The 20,966-nt window shown below is 36.7% G+C and overlaps 1 protein-coding gene across 3 annotated transcripts in view; it reads left to right on the top strand.

Annotated features, from left to right (window-relative positions):
* Positions 1-20,966, top strand: part of HDAC9 (histone deacetylase 9) — a 955,850-nt gene that overhangs the window by 83,616 nt on the left and 851,268 nt on the right. For all 3 annotated transcript variants that reach the window (XM_042967858.1, XM_042967863.1, XM_042967868.1), the window contains exon 3: positions 18,932-19,051. In XM_042967858.1, the coding sequence (XP_042823792.1) occupies positions 19,030-19,051 (22 nt within the window). In that variant the 5' untranslated portion in view covers positions 18,932-19,029. The remainder of the gene's footprint in view (positions 1-18,931; positions 19,052-20,966) is intronic.

The raw sequence follows: 20,966 nt of genomic DNA on the forward strand, positions 1-20,966 counted from the left end.
ATGAAGACAGAGAGTGTTTCCTCCTCATCTCTTGTAAACCGGTATATTCCATGCTGAATGAGTGGATGTCTACAGTGGCATGTTTGCATTTTGTAACAAATAATAATAATGATTTTTTCCAAAACCTGGAGAAAAAAAAATTCCTCAAAGAAATCAGGAGATGGAGTTAGACTGTTTGTTAAACCCTTACCATACAACTGTCTACATTAAGACAATTTGAAAAAAACTCCATGTATGTGACGTTTGTAGTCAATCTGCTTATGAGCATGGCATGTTATATAAGAGTTCTATTTATTTGCAGGGATGACAGAATCTATTTAAATTACCATGTCAAGATGTTAAGTATGTAAGTAAGATGAGTTGTTGCTATTACCAAAAACAGAAATTAGAGCAACTTAATTAGTTTATAGGTACTTTTATTTTACCTACTAATTTTGTACAGAGTTTGTCTGTTCATGACATTACCTAGTAAGTAGTAGGCATTACACAAAAATTTTGTGGGATGTGGAAGATAACCTCATTAGAAGAAGAAAAAAGCCCAGGTTGACATGAATCGCCTGGTAGTGTCACAATCTTATATTGCTGGTTGTATTTATGACAAAAAACAAAATCTCCAAACCCCTAAATCTATCTACATGGATCATCTAATTTTGATTGTAATGACTTACAGACTCATCCGTGGGAATGACTTTCAGACTCCCATTTTATCTTTCAGACAAAATAACAAAACCAGTTTTTTTTAAATTTATTTATCTATTTTTGAGAGAGAAACAGAGAGAGTGAACAGGGGAGGGGCAGAGAGAGAGAGAGGGAGTGAGAATCCCAAGCAGGCTCTGTACCATCAGCATGGATCCCGATGCCGCTGGAACTCATGAACTGTGAGGTCATAACCTGAGCTGAAACCAAGAATTCGACACTTAACCAACTGAGCCATTCAGGAGCCCCTAAAGCCAGTTTTATTTAAAAAAGTTAGAAATAAAACATCTTCTCATTGTGAATAATACATTTTTAAAGAAAAATTGGAAATTAAAAAGAAAGAAAGACTAAAGGAGATTAGATCACTTTAAATACCAGTTCTCAGAGGGCATCATTAACATACTGATGTACATGCTTCTCTTAGTTTGAGAAGTAAAGGCTTCGGAGCTTCTTCATTATTATTACAGATTCCTGATTTCTGTGACTGGGACCTCCTTCTGGTTCACCAATTCAGAAAGCTTGAGGGTCATCTTTGACTTCCTCTTTCCTTCACCTCTTTATCATTTGACCCTATTGGTCCTACTGCCTTGACTATTCCTGTGCTCCATTCTTTGTGGTCCACCCCCCATCCCCATATCCCACCCTCTTGTCATCTCTTCTTCCAAATTCTATAGCAGCTTCTTACCCATTTCTTGCCCCTAGTCCTACCCTCCTCTGCTAAATGCACTATTCTGAGAGTAGCATTTTCTGTTTCTCTAAATGTTAACCTGGTGAGGTCATATTCTTGTTTAAATCTTTTTAGAGGCTTCTACTGCCCTCTTTTCATAATCTGCCCTGATAACTCCCCAGGCCACCCCTTGCATTTCCCCACACCACCTTCTCCTCAGCCATCATGTCAGTTGGCTGGCAGTTCCTAGAATGTTCTTTTTCTTACTTGTGCATTGTTCACCAGTGCTGTTCCCTGTACCTATAATACTTTTCTTCCAACCTTCTTAAAGTCTCAAACCTCCTGAAGTCTAAAAATATGAAACAGAATGGCATTACAGCACTGTGTGTTGATTATAAATACATTTTTTGAATGATATCTTTCTGTACCTTCTCAAGGATTTAACCTTATCATCACCAACTCTGGGAACTCTCCCTATCCGTAAAGACTAAATTTTACTCATTTTGAAATTCCACAGTGGCCAGCACTTAGCCATTGTATGATTTAGGTCAGTAAGAGATACTGAATATACATGAATATGTCTGTTGAAAATTGTTGAAAAGCAATATTTTAGGTAGAGTTTACTTGAAGAGCCAACAGTATATGTGGACTGTCTATTGTGTGAGGCACTGTTCTCTGGTTCCTGTGAATTAGATGCACAGCGTCTTTACTTTCATGGAGTTTGTAGCCTGGCAGCAGGAGACATACACCAAACAAGAAATAACAAATAAGTAAGATAATGTCACTGGATTGAATTTGAAGTCATAAACCCAGGGTGATATGATGGCACTGAATACAGTAGTATGTTTTTAGACTGACTGAACTGGTAAGGGCTATGCTAGTTCACATATGGCATATGTATGCATATGCTGTATGCCAGGCATCTGCTGGTCATATCCTAGCTTAACATCAATTGGTAGTGGGAGCAGAGCATATTATGGAACTAAAGGTATTAAGGTTAAAGGCTTATTTGGGTAAACAGAGGGTATTTAATTAAGATTTGAAGGAACCATGATAGCATTCAAATAATGGAATGGATAAAAAACATGACAAAGAGATTTGGGGCCATAGAAGAATGAATGAAGTAAATCAATAAATAGAACTAACTGAGAGGTGCGTCTTGACTTCATGTGGAGAACATCTTTTGCATACTTATAATCTACTCATCAATGGCATGGATTTGGTGAGTTTTTGACAGAGGATATATTCAGGTAGAGGTCATGTGTCTGTCAGAAATGAGTAGGGAATTTCCTCTAAAGGAGAGAAAAGCAGCCAAGATGGTTTCAGAGATCCTATTACATTGAATTTAGGGAACTCGACCTATGTGCTTGAAGAGGAAATGATCCTAGGCAGAGAAGGAAGACCCCTCAGAAGAAGTGGATAAAACAAGAGATGACATTTCTCTGGAGAAGGGACATGGGGAAAATATGTAAGAATGTTGATTTACCAACCCAAATGTCTTCATGCTGAGAAAAGAGAAACAGAAGGGAAAACGATGAAGGAAGGTCTTACAAGGTAGAAGATTCTGTTAAGTGATTCTGGAATGCTATTGGTAGTAATGCTCTGCATAAATGTGAGGCATCGGTTAAAGGAGGAAGCTTTGATTATAAGATGTTACCTGGCTGGAATAGTTCTTAAGTCAGTGTTTCTTACATGATAGTTCTTAGTGTATTAATAACCCAAATAGTATTATATAAATTAAAGTAAACTGAAATAGTATGTTTATCTTTTATTTTAGGCATGGTGATATGGTATGTCTTCATGTTTGATATTCAGAATTGTTGATCAAAGCATGTTATTTGGATTCAGGCTTGGCTTGGTCAGGGAAACAACAAAGGAACATGTTTTTCTTTAAAGCTGTTATTGTTGCCTTTTATGTTGTGGTTGGCATTTTGGCAGGCGCAGGTATTATATTTGTGCTACCCAGAACTAAAAAGAATTAGTTTTCTCAGGCTGAAAAGAAAGGGATCTTGGCTTTTTAGAGGTTAAATAAGCTTTATATTCATGACAATTGGTTGTAGTGCAATGCTTCTATTTTTACCAATCATATATTTATTATATATTATTCTTAGATTATCCTTTTTATTTTTTTCTTCTAGCAAAAACAATTTAGTGCCAGTGTTTTAAGTAATGAATGCTTCCCAGAGAAAGAGTTAACATTTTCCAGTTCAGGAGGAAAAGTGGTTAAAGTGGAAAACCCCCTCATTCCTAGTCTTGTCCTAAAATGCAGAATAGTCATTGCCTAATCTTAATGCTCTCAGGGCTTTAGACAGACATTGCCACCTAAAAAAAAGATAAACATAGGAGTTTAAACATGTTTGATAGAAGTGTAAATAAAGGGGAAATATTAAACCACAAAAAAGGAGATTTATATTTTTTCCTAAATACTTGTGTCTCTAGTAAATAAGCTTCTTAATCCTTATTGATGGAGGATTTGGGCAATGATAATTAGAATATTATTTTGTCAGGCAATTTATGTAAACACTGTATTTCTAAATGAACCATCTCACCTTTTTGTATGGAAGGTGATAACATATTTATTATGGTCCATTTCATAAATACCCACTTACAAATAGACCTCTTCACACCTGGGTGTGCCTATTTGGAGACACTCAGAAGAAATCCTCCCAATGTGAATTACTTCTTGACTTTCAGAAGTAAGATGAAATTGCTTAAAATAAAAAGAAAAATAAAAATCTGCTTATTTGAGTGTACATTTGGAAGGTTACAAAAATTAGGTCAAATATTGATGTTTGCTTTTTGGTATTTTTGTCTTTTAATTGGTAAGTTAATAGGGATATTTCCTTGGGTGAGATCATTTTCTGTGAACTTGGGAAGAATTGGTTTGCCTGTTTGCCAGTGGACATGTGGAAAATACATCACTGAAGCATATGTTGTTTATTTTTTTATTATGAAATATTTCAGTAATACAGAAAAGTATAAACAATAAACTTAATAGTTATCTACACATATGCCCCTGTCAGATCTCTGTATTTTGTGCTATTCCCCTCAGGACTTTTTGTTTTAATAAGTAAAGTGTTTGAGATGTACTTGAAATACTGTTAATTTCATTCACTTGAAGGTAGCCACTATCCTGGGTATGGTGTTTATCATTCCTATTCATTTATTTATTCTTTAGCTATAATATATTTATCCACAAATATTGCCGTATCATTTTGTATGTTCTTGAACCTCATATAAATGGTATATTATACAAATAATGCTTTAGCTTATTATTTCACTAATTTACAATAAGCTTTGAAACGTATCTGTGTTGATATGTATATCTAGAGGTCCTTTATATTAATTACTATAGAGTATTCTTTTTTATATTAGCATTTATTCATTTTCCTGTTGACGAACATTTAGATTGTTTTCAAATTTCTGTTCTAAATAATCTTGCTGTGAACATTCTTGTGCAAGCAGTCACATGGGAGAATTTCCCTAGGAGAATAATTGATGGGTCATTTATTAGTTTCCTATTGCTGCTGAAACAAATTACCAAAACCTGGTGTTTTCAAACAACACAAATTTATTATCTTATAGTTATGGAGATTAGAAGTCTGACACAGGTCTCAGTGGGCTAAAATGCAGGTGTTGGCAAAGCTGTGTTTCTTATGGCACCTCTAGGGGAGAATCCGTTTCTTGCTTTCACAGTTTTCAGAAAGTGCTCATTTTCTTTGGATTATGGCCTCTTTGCTCTGTCTTCAAAGCCAGCATTGCTGCATCTTTATTCCATAGTCACATCTCCATCTGACTCTCTTCTGCCTCTGTCTTCCACTTTAAAACACTTGTGAATACATTGGGCCCCCCTGAATAATCAGGATAATCTCCCTACATTAAGGTTATTTTATTAGTAAACTAAATTCTTCTGTAATCTTCATCACCCCCTTTGCTATGTAAGGTAACATATTCACAGGTTCTAAGAATTAGGTCATGAACATCTTTGGGGTATCATTATTTTGCCTACTACAGGTCATGGAGTGCTATAAATCTCCCTTAGACTAAATAGTTTTAAGTTTCTATTCTAAGTGGTGTGTGCTTAGAATATTCTCTCTTAAAGTGTAGGAGAATTTCAGTTGTTCCATATCCTTGCCAACACTAGGATTATGCGATTTAAAAATGATATCCAATCTTACGGGTGTGATTGGTATCTCATTGAGCATCTTTTCATGTAATCATTGGCTGCCGAAATTCTCCTTTCAGTTTGTTGCCCATTCCTTTCCTTTTCCTATCCTAAATTGTTCTTTTTTTTGTTTTGTTTTGGTTTCTTACTGATTCATGGATGTTCTTAAAATATTCCTGTTCCTAATTCTTTGTTGGTTATTTGCATTGCAATATTTTTTCCTCAGTGTGATTTATCTTTACACTTTTTGAGAGTTTCTTTGATTGCACAAGTTTTTTAATTTCAAAGTTGACAAATTCTGGCTCATTGAAGAAATAATATCCTATTTGAAGTCATGAAGATATTCCTTTTTATTTTGTTAAATGTGTAACAGTGTAAGTTGTTTATTTTAATATATTTTTTTGTCTCTAGCTGTATATGTTTCTGTGTTTGTGACATGTAGCAACACAAGTCTGATTTATTGGGTTGGCTCAGTTTTATATAGGCTGTAACTGAGAACTATATAATTTAAAGGTTGATGATTTTATGAAATGTTATTGCTAGGAAGAACTTCAGAGGTGATCTAGTTTAAAACTGAGGCCCAGAGAGACGGGGAGCAGCAATTCTAGAACTACTTGTATTGATGTGGTGAACTACATAGATACTGCATTATATTATCTTCATGGCTGAGGAGTCTGCCTGACCTTGAAGACACGTTTTATACTATTGGTAGATAACTTAACTCTTGGATTGAGTAAAATAATGCATACTGATTTACATCCAAGAAAATAAAACAACATTTACAGAGTAGAGATTTTCATGAGATGGTAGTAAATTATTTTGTTTGAACTTACCAGGGGGAAAAAAGTATCTGAAGGAAGGAGTTGTTGATTCCTGTGACTGTAATGCTTATTCAACCTTCAGTGATGAGTGCATGATTATAAAAATAACTAGACATCAGTTTTGTTGAGAATAGCCTATTTCCTCTAGAGTACATATTTTCTTTTGGAAAAATTCTGTCACAAACATGCCTTTACTGTGGACCAGTTTCCAAAAGGGAGACTGCCTTTAACAAAGTCTCTCACTTCTCTATCTAGGTACTCACCCACAGCACTACCTGTACCACACACACTGTCCCTTCTCCAGTTCACTGAACATATTTATTTTCTCAATATTATTCAATTCACAGACTCTTTAAGCTCAGGGATAAAATTAAGTGCATTTCTGATGCCCAAAATAAGCATCTCAAGAATTTTTCAGTATTTTTTTTCTTAAAGGAGTGTTGCAGAGGAACTTAAGAGTGAGTGACAGTTGACAGAAGATGTGGTTGCCCAGCAACTGGCAATTTAAGTAACTAGGAGCTGATATGATTTACCAACCTGATAAACAGCAAGGACTTTAATACAATCTTAAGGACTGCTACAGATGTTGCATTGAGCTATTTATATGTGTTGATCTGTCTCAGTCTATTTTAATGTGTGTGTGTGTGTGTGTGTGTGTGTGTGTGTATGAATATTTTTTCCTGCAGAACGGGAATATGAAAGCAAAGACTGTATCTCTTCCCCTATGTGACATTAATAGAAATTGCCTGCAGTAAAATGAGTTGGTTTAGCTACCCTTTGTTTTTATGCAGATACTCAGTTTCAAAGGATGCTTTCTCACTGAGAGGAAATAAATGTCCTTTGGATTGAGTTCTGGGTTTGTTTTGAGTTCTGAGATTGTATTTATATTCTCAATAATTGTTGTTACCTTATTTTTGCAAGTTTTATAATTTGAATCTTTTCTCCACTTTTTGAAACAGAGTAGGAATTGCTCTTTATTCTTCATAAGATAATGAGGTTTAATAAGATTGCTCAGAGTGAGTTGGCTTCATTCATTAGTGTGTTTTACTAATGGAATCAATCTCTTGATCCTGTTATGAGCCAGTTAGCTTCCTTGGAGCAGTTGAATTTTCAACTTTGCTAAAAAGGCTGCCTTCCTGACCCTCAGCAGACATCTTACATGGTTCTTCTAAGAGATGTTAGAAAAGCTGCAACCCATCAGTAATAATATAGTAATCCAGAGTACCTCCTCCTGGCAAGAGTTAGTACTATCATTTTGTATATAAAGAACATGGTATACTTGAGAAGCAGTCTGTATAAATTTGTCCTCTTTTGGGGGAAATAGAATATGCTTCATAAAACAAACTACCAACATCCTGCTACTAGCATAGAGCTTGAGATAACTTTGAGGATAATTTTATTGTATTTTTTAATTTTTTTAATTTTTTAAAATTTACATCCAAATTAGTTAGCATTTAGTGTAGTAATGATTTCGGGAGTAGAATCCAGTGATTTATCCCCTACGTATAACACTCAGTGCTCATCTCAACAAGTGTCCTTCTTAATGCCCCTTGCCCATATAGCCCATCCCTCACCGAAAACCCCTCCAGGAACCCTCAGTTTGTTCTCTGTATTTAAGAGTAACTTTGAGGATAATTTTAACACTGAAAATATTTTATGGTAGGGGACTACAAAAATAGATCATTTTAATCATGAAGTAGTTGAAGGACACAGCAAGGTAATTTAAAAATTGTTTCTTGAAGCTATTTACAATTCACTGAGGTTAGGACTTAGGGTACTTCCTGGAAAGGAGGACATTTTTGCCAACTATGCATGTTTGTATAATACTCAATATCCTAAAGCTGCATGCCAGCTCTTCCATGGTACCTTCTCTCCTCTACCTCTGAGTGCAGTGAAAGCTTCCTTCAAATCCCTGTAGCCCTTGTGCTGTCCTATTCTTTTTAAGACATGATATCTATTAGGGGTGCAGTGTTTCACAATTTCAGAGGCAGTTTGCAACACAGAGGCCCTGACTGTCATAATGATATCTCACATTTGTTGAGCACTGCGCTAAATATTTTAAATATATTGTTGTTTGTCCCTAGTTTTACAAATAGATATTAGAGTCAACAACTTACCGGTGAGCAAACTGAAGGTCAGAGTGGCAAAATAATTTGCCTGTGAGAATGTAATAAGAAAATCAGAGAGGTGTAATTTACAATAAGGTCTGTCAGACTTTAAGTGTGTTTTTCACTGTTTCTCTCTCTCTCTCTCTCTCTCTCTCTCTCTCTCTCTCTGTCTCTCTCTCTCTCTCTGTGTGTGTGTGTGTGTGTGTGTGTGTTTTGTTATTTTGTTTCTTAATTGTACATATATATTCAGTGGTTCTCATATTTTAGCTCAGTTAAGAATTATTGTGGAAGCTTGTTAAAAACACTGTTTCTGGGCCTTTGTCCCAAAGATTTGAATCTAGGAGGTTCTTAGATGAGTGCCAAGTATCTGAATTTCAGAACAGTCCTTGGATCACGCTATGAGAGATCCTTCACACTATGAGTGAAATCTGCATGGCAGGGGCCATCTGAGCTACCTTCTCAGCTCTGTACCAAACATTCTTAGTGAGCACTCCAAGTACATGTTACACTCAAGCATGGTTAAAACTGTTGCTTTTATGCTACATATAACCCACAAAAGGTTCCATAGCATGAACCTGGGTTGACTTAGCGGAACATAATTATGAAGTTTGTGTCAGTTAGAAAAGTCAGTAATAGGGGCGCCTGGGTGGCTCAGTCAGTTGAGCATCTGACTTTGGCTCAGGTCATGATCTCATGGTTTGTGGGTGCGAGCCCCGCGTCGGGTTCTTTGCTAACAGCTTAGAGCCTGAAGCCTGCTTCAGATTCTGTGTCTCCTTCTCTCTCTTTCCCTCCCCCACTTGTGCTCTGTCTCTGTCTCTCAGAAATAAATAAATGCAAAAAAAAAAAATTAAAAACAAAAAGAAAAGTCAGTAATAATTGGTAGGGTAAAGTTAAGAACAAGATAGTTGATATGATGTATTTCTTACATATCAGTGTATTCTAGAAATTGAGGGGTATCCTAAGATATCAGTGTGTGTTCAAAGGAAGCCTCTGTAGAGAAAGAAAAAGCATAGGCAAGAAAAGAACCGGAGAGGGATGGAATTGAGATAAATCTTAGGTATAAACTATAGTTCTTTGTAAGAAGATAAGAAGGAGTTAAAGATGGAAGATGGGAGGTTGGCTCAACTCATTACTTAAGGAGAGTTTTTTTTTTTATTTTGTTAAATGTTTTTCTTTTTGAGAGAGAGAGAGCAATAGAAAGAGACAGAACATGAGTGGGGAAGGGACAGAGGGAGAGGGAGACACAGAATCCGAAGCAGGCTCCATGCTCTGAGTTGTCAGCACAGAATCCAATGTGGGGCTTGGACTCGTAAACCATGAGATCATGACCTAAGCAGAAGTCAGGCACTTAAGGGACTGAGCCACCCAGGTGCCCCAAGGGGAGTTCTTCAGAAAGGGATTAATGAAGTGAATGACCTGTTCAACTGGAAGAGATTCCAGAAAAGGCTAGTGGAAAAGTGGGTCAAAAATGTCCATCAATGGATGAATGGAGAAAGAACATGTGGCATATATATGTGTGTGTATATATATGTGTATATATATATATATATATATATGCGCCACATGTTCTTTCTGAAGAAAGAACATATTTTATATATACACATATTTTATATATACACATATATATACACACACATACATACACAATGGAGTATTATTTGGCAATCAAAAAGAATGAAATCTTGCCATTTGCAACCACGTGGATGCAACTAGAGGGTATTATGCTAAGCAAAATAAGTCAGTCAGAGAAAGACAAAAATCATATGACTTCACTCACATGAGGACTTTAAGACACAGAACAGATGAACACAAGGGAAAGGAAGCAAACAATATATAAGCAGGGAGGGGGGCAAAACATAAGAGACTCTTTTTTAAAAAAATTTTTTTAATGTTTTATTTATTTTTGAGACAGAGAGAGACAGAGCATGAACAACAGAGGGTCAGAGAGAGAGGGAGACACAGAATCCGAAGCAGGCTCCAGGCTCTGAGCTGTCAGCACAGAGCCCGACACGGGGCTCGAACTCATGGACTGTGAGATCATGACCTGAGCCGAAGTTGGCCGCTTAACTGACTGAGCCACCCAGGCGCCCCCATAAGAGACTCTTAAATATGGAGAACAAACAGAGGGTTCCTGGAGGGGTTGTTGGGGGGGGGGCGATGGGCTAAATGGGTAAGGGGCATTAAGGAATCTACTCCTGAAATCGTTGCACTATATGCTAACCAACTTGGATGTAAATTTAAAAAAAGTGGGTCAAATACAGAGAAATGAGTAAAAAGAAGCAGTGACAACATGGTTCTTGACTGGGGATGGAGCCCATGTACCTGCTGTCTTTTGGCAGCTGCCCTCATGGCTCATGGCTCATTGTTTCCCTTCTTTACCATGTGGGAACTCTGCTGTTGTCATTTCTTCCCCTCAGGTGCATGTCTGTCCATGTCTGGAGATATGTCTTGGGTGGCTTAAAATAGAACTGACCACTTTCAGTAGAGCAGTTAGTAAAATGGTTAGTAAATTCCTCCTCATAATAAGAGGAGAGGCCTTAGAGTCTACTGAAATTCCCAAGGTGCTCTGTTAAGACAATAGAAAAGTTCTTTATATAAAGATTTATACAGTGCTCGGGGAATACAGTTCCTGTTTCTTTTCAAATTTCTGCAAAATGATAATTGTTTCTAACTTACTGGGTTTGATATTCTTTTGCTTTCCTTTCCATCAATACCTAAGAAGTGATTAAAAAAAATATTAGCAACATCAGTCAGTAAAAGATTAGGGTAAAGTATAGTCACAAGCAAATATTGGCACATTGTATTTCCATAGAATACACATTTGCCTTCTAAAAGGAAGAAGCAAAGAAAGGAGAAAGCTTTAGTAATTAGATCCCTGTTGTAGCCCTAGTGGAGTGAGAAAGATTAATAGCTGTGGCATAGAACTTGTTCCAGGGTGAGAGGCACTGTGTATCACAGTTTCCTCCTGGGATGGAACTTGGCCTGAAGTAAAACACAATTTCTATACTAATAATGATACTAATAGTCAACATTTTTGTGCACTTTCTCCTTACCGATTACTTTACATTTATTTTTTCCAAGCCTCACAACGACCTGGTGAGTTAAGTAATTCATGTGTAAGCATCTGAGGTTCAGAGAGGTTAATTGACTTCCATAGCACCCAGCTAGTGAGACATTTCACATGGGCAATTTGCTGCATGAAGGGATTATCAGATCTTCAAGAGGTACATAGCAGCATTAAAGAAATCACAGACATTTTTAAAAAATGTATTCAATACTGAAGTTTGGAAAAGAGAACTATGTCAATCTAAATTGCAGCAATGGATAAAGGTCTTTTGTATTTGGCCAGCTGATCATAACCCGTGCCTCCACACTAGCAAGGGAGTAGACCGGGAGCCAGGTTCTTTTAAGCATGCTTGATCGGGCAGTTTTCTGCAGGGAAGGTTATAGTGTAAGAGTTACAAAGCCCTCCTGCTGCACAGGTATCAGAGGTTGTCTGTTACAAGTTCCTTCACTTCGACTATTACTTCCTTTTCACAATTCTATTTTGGACTTCTGTCTCGTGTGTATTTACAGGTAGACAAAGCTTTTTTTTCTAAGAACCCCTTTGCCATGACTGAAAAGGAGCCTTATATGTCCTGCAGTTTCTGGGTATTGTGATTCTAGTTTTAAACTCAAACTGATGATAATGGCGGCTGTGACTCCCTATTCCCTATTGTCCAAGCAGGGAAGTTTCAGGTAGGGGCTTTCAAAGATGATTCAATAAAAATCAGTGCAGTAAGAGTTTTTGATAAAATGTTCTTTGTTATCTATCAGAAGCCATTTAAGATATGACTTGGGTACTGGCGTTCCTGGGGCTAAGCCCAATGTTGTAAAAAACAAGACTTACTAAGAAAAGGTCTGTTTTATTAGTGCAGGTACTGTGGTTGGCAGAACTTCTTCTTATGAAATGAAATAACCAGCAGACCATTCCTGATTGTGTTGTATATTTTTAGATGTTACCATTGAATTATATTTATAGTATAGACTACTGAATTCCGTCTTAAATATGCAAAATACATGCATAACAACCAACCTCCCAAGCTGCGTTCCCTGCTCTGTGTTACACCTACATTGTAGCCTGTACTTAAATGGCTCTCCTAAAAGTCTTATAATGGAGCTTATTATTTGCTTTTAAAATGTAAGCACAGAGACTGCATGTGAGATGTGTGGCCCTCTGGGTGACACGTTCTGTTCTTAGCTGTACTCAAAGGTGAAGTCAGCAAACATCTGGCAAGCAGACAGGGAGTGAAACCAATAGTCTTGTGTAGGTAACTGCCCAGAGACTAGAATGAGCCAAAAGGAGTCGATGTGCCAGTCTTTATGAATGTGTTTGATAATTTGGAGCACCAGATGTCTGCTGTGGTATTAGGTGAAGTTAAATAACTGGCTGTATCTTTAGTGTGGCTCTTGTTGTGTCCATCAGTTTTCCAGTCCCCAGAGTCCCTGGGGTCCTGTTGCTTAAGACAACTTTTAAGTATTGTCAGGAGCATTATTTGCACAGTCCTGCTTCTGTTGTTAAAATTGAAGGGGAACAAGTATCCTTAAATCTGTATCGCATTCTCTTGTGTCTTGATGAATAGTGGTTCGATGATTTTGATGTAATGGTGAAGTTATAAAACTTGTCGAATAAAGAAATGGACTTCCTCCAGTGGAGAAAAAGCTGGGCTAATAAGGTGAGAAGCTGAACCATTTTAGTGATCTGGGAAATCACTTCATATGATAAGCCCTAGAAAATGACAGTATCTTGGATAACATAATTCACAGGCAAATTTGGTTTTGGGTGAATGGTGTTTTCCCCTGATCCGTGAAGGCATCCACCCCCTCTGGGTCTGCTCTTCTTAGATGGTGGCCCATCTAAGTGGAGAGTATTTTCTTTTTTTTGACCCAAATCAAAGGAATATGTTCTAGTCCTTCAGAACTCTATAATAAAACATTGGATAAATGATTCTGCAGCCAAATCGGGCAACTGCAGATTCATTAGTTCAGCCCTTCCCCTTTGTTAACTCATCTATCAAGAATTTATCATGTGCCTGCATGTTCTAGGTACTGTACTAGGTGTAGGCATTACTGAGATGAATACAGTATAATCCCTGAACTGAGGAACATAGTCTTATGGTGGATAAAAGTACTTCACTAACATGAGAGTCATTATTATTATCTAGCACAAGGGGTGTTATTACAGGTACAAGATACAGTGGGAAAGGATATAGATGGGGAAGCTGACCTTTTGCTTGGAGTGGCTGGTTAAGCGTTCTCATTGAAGATGGTCTTAAAGAATTTGAGCTGGAAGGTAGTAAAGATATGATAGTAATCTTTGTAGAAAGAAGTACAAAGGCATGGAAATATGAATATGAATAATACTATACAGGAATAATCAGGACCCACAGTCTGCTGATGTGCATTAGTACAGCCATACAGGTAGTGTTCATTTTGATTATTTGGTGCCTGTGCCTCAGCAGTAGTTAACAACGTGGAACATCACCCTAGGAATAATAACAGATTGTGTGGAACCATAGGATTGTGTGAGGAAAAGAAGGAGAGAAAATGAGGTGGGAAGAAATGAATTATGAAGGAACTTGAATACCAACTAAAGAGTGTGCTGGTCGCCAAATTTTATTTGCTCACTCACTTATTCATTCAGACATTCCCTAGAGGCAGGGATACCAGATAGAAGGTCAGATAAAGAATCTAATTAAGATGAATGATTACTTGGGCCAAGGCAGCACTCATTGAAATGTAAAGGAGGGCCCAGATATGAAAGATATTTTTAAGACATTAGTGTACTGGCTTTGGTGACTATCTGTGGGAAATGCAAGAATCAGAGAAGTGAAATATAATCTGAGCTTTCCAAACTGGTAATGGAGTATCTTGTATGTAATCAATAAGAGTTTGTTGAATTGAATAGAATGTTAAGAGTAATTTTCTAGTGTTTTCCTCTAAATATAAAATCGTGGTAGAATTTCATGTTATTCTAAGGCATAAGAGAGAGAGACTATGGGCTTGATGATACTCAGTGCACTGGCACAGTAGGCTTATTTCACCAGTAAACTCTCTTCAAGTGGATGTTATGAATTGAGTCAGCTCATGGTGCCTACTCTATAGAGGATTAGTGGCTAACAGCTCCACCTAAGAAGAGAAGGACTGCAGATGAGTGTGAATGTCTTTGTAGACTGAGCTGTGCATTACAACATACCCTAAGTCTGGGAAAGATATTTTAGAGACACATAGTTTTTGTTAGCTACATAACAACTGAAGCATTGTTTTCTTGGTGGCACATTGTCTAAGATAATAGCAATTGTCCACAAGGAAAAAACTGTAATAAAAGGTCAGACTATAGTTAAAAAACCAAGAAAGGTTGTGGTAGGACCATGAAGTCCAAGTCTAAGGAAATGAAAGCTTATAGTGTGAGAATTCATGTAGACAGACATTCATTCCAACTTTTTGATTTATTTTATTGTTTTTGTTTGTTTTTGTTTGTTTCGTTTTTTGTTTTTTGGTTTTTTTTGGGGGGTTTTTTTTGTGACTGAATTCAGTCTATTCAATGGCTAGATAGGTTCTTTAGTAAGGGAGACCTGTTACTTAATGAGCCATTACTGAAACTGTAATGACTAGGTAGACACAGTCTTGATATTTAACCAGCTCTGCTCGAAGGGTCTATAATTCATTGTGATGCTACAGAGAACACTGGGCTAGCAGTCAGAAGACCAGTTCTTCCATTTTACCACCTACATGTCTGTGAACAAATCTCTGAAATTCTCTAAGCCTCAAATTCCTCATCTGTAAAATGGGAATAATAATGGCTTATCAGTGTACTCCAAAGAGCTGTTGTGAAGATCAGAGGAGATAATCCTTGTGCAAATTCTTTATGTCCTGTAAAGTCCTGGTGACTTGCCATGCTATTACTGTAGAACATGTCATACAGGTAGAATGGCTAAAGGACCTGTGGAAACAACCCTACAATGATGCTAATGAGAGCAGTGTGGCATGGGGTGATATAATGTGTTAGTGCCCTTCTTTCCCTGGCTGCATGGGCAAGCTGAGACATTGCAAGATATCACCCCCTTGGACTGTTGCACTATGCTTGTGCTATGTCCCACGATATCATAGCAATAACTGACTTGTAGGCAGCTGATCAACCTGCAGTCAGAGGTGGTCTTTTGGAAGCAAGACTCCCAGTGCCTTATTGTGGATTCACAGAGCTCAAAGAATATATTCAGGAAAAAAAAAATAACCATTCTTGGATCTCAATAGGTAAAAGATTCATAGCAGCAATTTTACTCTTGTTGTGCTTGTGTTTATATCCTTAAATGTGCACATATGTATTTTTATAGCATGAACAAATTAATGTGCAAATTAGTTGAAACTATTAATTGAAAACAAATATATTTCTATATCTGCTTGGATAATCTGTACACACAATCAGCATTACTTGCTTTCTTTTTCTTTTTTTCATTTATCAACCCACTTGAAGGCCAGTTTCCTATTATTTCTACATTAGGCTTATTTGTAAGAATGACTAATGTACTAGGGGAAAATGTTCCCATTCTAAGAAAACAGTCTGTTTCTCTGGAGCTCATTTGGATAAAGAAGTGTAGGGAGATTTAAGAATAAATTGCCCATTCTCATTGACCGGTGTTCCCTCGCTGACCACCCCTCTTTCTTTTCTAAGTAGCTAAAAACTGTCTTTTGTAAAAGGTTTATTCCCTTATCTCTGAGAGAGATAGCACTCGAGCATGAGTGGGAGAGTGGCAGAGAGAGGGAGAGAGAGAATCCCAAGCAGGCTCCACACTGTCAGTGCAGAACCTGACATGGAACTCCATCCCATGAACCGTGAGATCGTGACCTGGGCTGAAACCAAGAGTCGTGAGCTTAACCTACTGGATCGCCCAGGCACCTCTGACTTAATTTGTGTAAAATTCTGTATCAATTTTGTCCCTATAATGTGTGAATACAGTTGCTAATCTGTTGATTTTGTTGGCCATGAGGAAAGAGAAATTTATGTAGCTGATGATGCACATGTGTATGCACATGCACACACATACACACAAGATGCATGTATGTGTAGAGGATCGATACCCCTGAAACATTTTAGGAGAGATTTTGATGTGCCCACAGTTCAGTTATGCAGCTATACTGTCATGATAATTTTGGTTTAATGCAATAAATGGGAACTAGGATGTATCAACATGGAATTGCACATTAATTTTCTTTATGCAGCATTCAGATAATAAGGCTTTAATAATATTAGAAGGATATGTCATGTTTACATGTTTAGGCATAAAAGGCTGAATGGCAGAGTGAGTAGATTACATTTTAAAAAGTTATTTACTGATATTTTAGAAGCCAAATTCATATTTCCATCTGAGATTTATTTTGCAAGTCAGGTCTAGAGCTATGAAGTCAAAATCCAACAATTATGTACGTAGCCATGAATCAGCATGTCATGGACATTTGTTATGTATGTTTGTGGAAATAAATGGCAGGTGTGTGGAAATAGAAATAACTTTCTCATTTTAGATTTGGGGATAAGTAGTAAAACTTTGGCTTTGGTATTATCACAATTAAAATTTTGGACATTATTGGCTAAATTTAGTTGTATTTGTACATATACAAGTATTTGAACAAAGTAACATAGATTAAAAAGAAGTTTTTTTTTTTTTTTTTTTTTTTTTAACACAGAGTAACTCTGCCACTGATGGAAGACACATTTCAGTACTGTCTCCCTCCATACTCTTAAGGTTTCCTGGTTGTTGCTTTTTGTTATTCCTAATTTAAAATCAAATTGTACATTGGGAAGCCAGAATGTATCAAGAGCATTTATGAAATGTTTCATACTGCATTGTGAAAAAGTATAACTGCCAAAATCCTCAACATTCACATTCATTAATTTTAGTGTATAAATTCAAATCTCACTCAACTTTGTTTTTGCTTTTGCTTTATTACCTTTTAAATATGAAGTAGATGATATCTCATTTTTCTCACTCATAAAGAGAGGGGAGAGTTACAAGTACCTATTAGCATGGTTAATGTGAAAGTGATATTAAATACGATGATAGGTTTAAAAGTACACTGTAACTATAAAGAACTATGCACATGGTGTTATTACTTTAAAATATGACATTGACATCTTTTCATTTAGAAGCCAACGTCAACATGTCTCTGCTGATAGAGAAATCAAAAGAGTTTTCTACTTTTCATTTTTCATTTTTTGTAGAAATATTGCTTTCTCATCAACATGGAAATTAAGATTCTTAAAACAATGCTAATAAAATAAGCACATCAGCATAATTTTTAAAGAAGATTTATGAAACTATATGTTATATTGTTACATGTATGTAGCACCAAAGATATGATGAGAAGTAACCAGCTGGACTGATAACTCTCCGCTGTTTTAGTAACTAGCCTATTTCTATGTAGAGACCATTGAAACTACTATAGGTGTTCTTGGTGATATTATTTAGTTCTTCAAAGGAAATATGTATTTATATCCTGCTTTATACATTTGGGCAAAAATAGTATAACACTTTCAAGATACTGATGGGAAAGTGAGTCCCAGTAAATATGTTGGATTCTCAAGATAAAGAGAAGTACAATTCTCAGTGTTCACAGCATTCTGTCTACAAAAATAGTCCAATTGGAATATGCTATTTTAGTAAGAAACTCATTAAGTATAACTTTAAAAGCTTCTTCTTCCTTTTCTTTTTTTTTAAACTTTGACATTCCAGTAAACTGTGAGGAGAATGTCCTTCCAATTGCGTTTCCTTTGCTGAAGTGTCTAGAAGTGAGAGTACATTCAAATTGTAAGCAGAAAGTCCCTTAAATTCCTTTCCAGAAGTCCATCCTGTAAGTGCCACTCCTAGAAAGACTATGGCTGTTATTGCTTTTGGCTGGAATAAGACTGCAAAAGGTTTCAAGGAGAAATGGAAATTGTAATGGGGGTTTTCTGTCACTTGTATAGTTTATGGCTGATTTGTTCCTTATTTTAGTCCATTAAAATTTTTTTCACTAAGAACTCCTGCCTCTGGAAGGAAATCTTTGACAGTGATAGTCAAGAATTCTATGTAACGAGACCCTTGTATCCACATTCCAAAACATGTTTTCAATTTGTATAATAATGATCACAGTGAACAAATTATAGTGAACAGTAAACAGGAAACTAATTATAATTGTGTGAAGTGCTTTTCTCCTCACAGATTCTTTCCACACCTATTATATTATTTGGTGTTCACAATATTCCTGTGCTTTACGGAATTTTGTTTTTTTATGGGTGAAGATTTAAGACACCAGGGAGGTTGATGTGACTGTTTCCATGGTCCAGCTGTGGCTGAGCTGAGCTGCAAAGCCAGTTCTGTCTCTTTTCCTATGTAACTTGACATAACCTGTATCATACATATCTTTTTTTTTTTTTTTTCTTTTTTTTTTTACCTTTTAGGTTTCTCCTCTACCAGTCTGTCCAAGACCAACACTGAAAGCGGAAGGAAGGCGGTGAATCTGCATCCCATCCCATTAGTCCTTCTCCAGATTCCCACGATGAGCTCGCCAGTGCAGCCCGGTCAGTCTGGTTCCTTCTTAAACCATTAACCAACTTTATGTGAAAGTTGTTGCTTTGTGTTGCTTCAAAGCAAGAAATTTCAGTCATGAAAGGACTTTTTTTTTTCTTTCTGACAAAGATTGGTTAATATAATGAATTTTGAATGTTGTATTCTACAGCTAATCCTCTATTACATAACCCAGTTTGCTTTCCAGGCAGTAATTTCATTTGCGTTGTTATCTGAGCACTAGGCTTTAATCCTTCTGCTCCTAATGTAGCATTTGGATTGCATTTTATGACGTTATTAATATTTATTACATATGATGTTGGCATCTACTTCACACCCATGGTCTTTCTGACCTAATACGTGTCTGTATGCTATTAAATTGTGCTGTGGGCTTGGGAAATCAGCTTGTGGATTTACACTTCTCCATCTCTTTGACACACAGGAAGGATATTTCTCCTCCCTGCCCTTCTTTGCTGCCACTCCTGTTTCCTATATACATATTTAATTATAATCTCAGCACCTGCTTCCTCTGAGTCTAGTGTAATACGTTGCTCATATAGTTGTGATCAGCAGAGCCAACACCCATTCCTACAGGAACTGGGTGTCACTTTTGGAACAAACATAATCCAAGTCTCGAGAATGATGGAGTAGGGTCAGATACTACATGTTTATCATAGACAAATTTTAAAAGAATTTTCCGCTTGGATAATTGTATATTCTTAAAAAAATCACCCTTTCCTCATATTGATGTCCTTGAGTTACCCAACTCTTGAGGTTGAAGCTAATATAATATTATTTTCAGGATTTACAAAAGGAGATCTTTTGCCAAGATTTTCACTCTGTGGTGTGCCACACCCAGATCAGCTACTGTGATATTCCACTGTTTCACCAACTTTCCCCACATCCTCAACAAGCTGCCAACTTGTATGTTGAACTTGGAACTGAACATTATTGGAGGGTATATCCATGACTGTTGATTCTAAGTGACGTAGTAAAGGTATTCCCGAGTTTTTAGTTACAATCATTATTTATAATTGGCATTGTCTTCTGGATACACAGATGAAGAGTTACCTAAGGCCTCTTACCTCTGAGTCTTTGTGCTCCAGTGGTTCTCAAACGTTAGCATGCATTAGCATCACTGGGAGGGCTTGTTAAAAATTCGCCCATCCTCTTAGTATATGATTCAGCAGGTCTGAGGGGGGCCCAACCCTTGCAAGTATTATAGGTTGCCCCAGGTGATGTTAGTCTTGGCCTGGAGACTACACTTTGGGAAGCACTGGTCTAGCCTGCTGTACTTGTTCCTTCCTGCTCCACCCCCACCCCACAGACAGCCCTGTGTGTGAGCTACATTGCTTATCACAGTTCTGGTATACTGTATTATCCTTTCTATTAAGATGAACTTAAAATCATGTTTGCATTTTATATATGTATACATTATATTTTAAATGTATTATATATCGTGTATGTATAAATTTAATGTGTCACAATTGCATAACTTACAAAAAGTCATTTAATTTAGAATCACGATAGTTAAATATTTTTTTCTTGTGATGGGATGTTTTGATGTCATTAAAAACCATACTAAAATCGATAGGGACAAATTGGCTAAGTACAGAAGTGGCAGAAAACTTCTTCTGTTTCTGGAAATTATTGTCTAGAATTTATATAGGGGTTTGTCTTTAATTCTCTAGACCAGAAAGTGGACTTTTTATATATTAAAAAAATTGTCCTGTCCCTTTATTATCCACCACCTTGGTCATATGCTCCCCCTATTGTCACCTCTCACTCTGACTGGGAAGAGTGACGGGTAAGATTGAATGATGAGAAAATAGAATTTATGGCAGTGACTACAACTGTATCCACATGAAACATTTGAAACAGCAACTTTACCAGGATATGTAATCTTGAAATGGGCACAAAATGCAGATG

The sequence above is a fragment of the Panthera tigris genome, chromosome A2 (assembly GCF_018350195.1).
Source record: "Panthera tigris isolate Pti1 chromosome A2, P.tigris_Pti1_mat1.1, whole genome shotgun sequence".
NCBI classification, from domain to species: domain Eukaryota; kingdom Metazoa; phylum Chordata; class Mammalia; order Carnivora; family Felidae; genus Panthera; species Panthera tigris.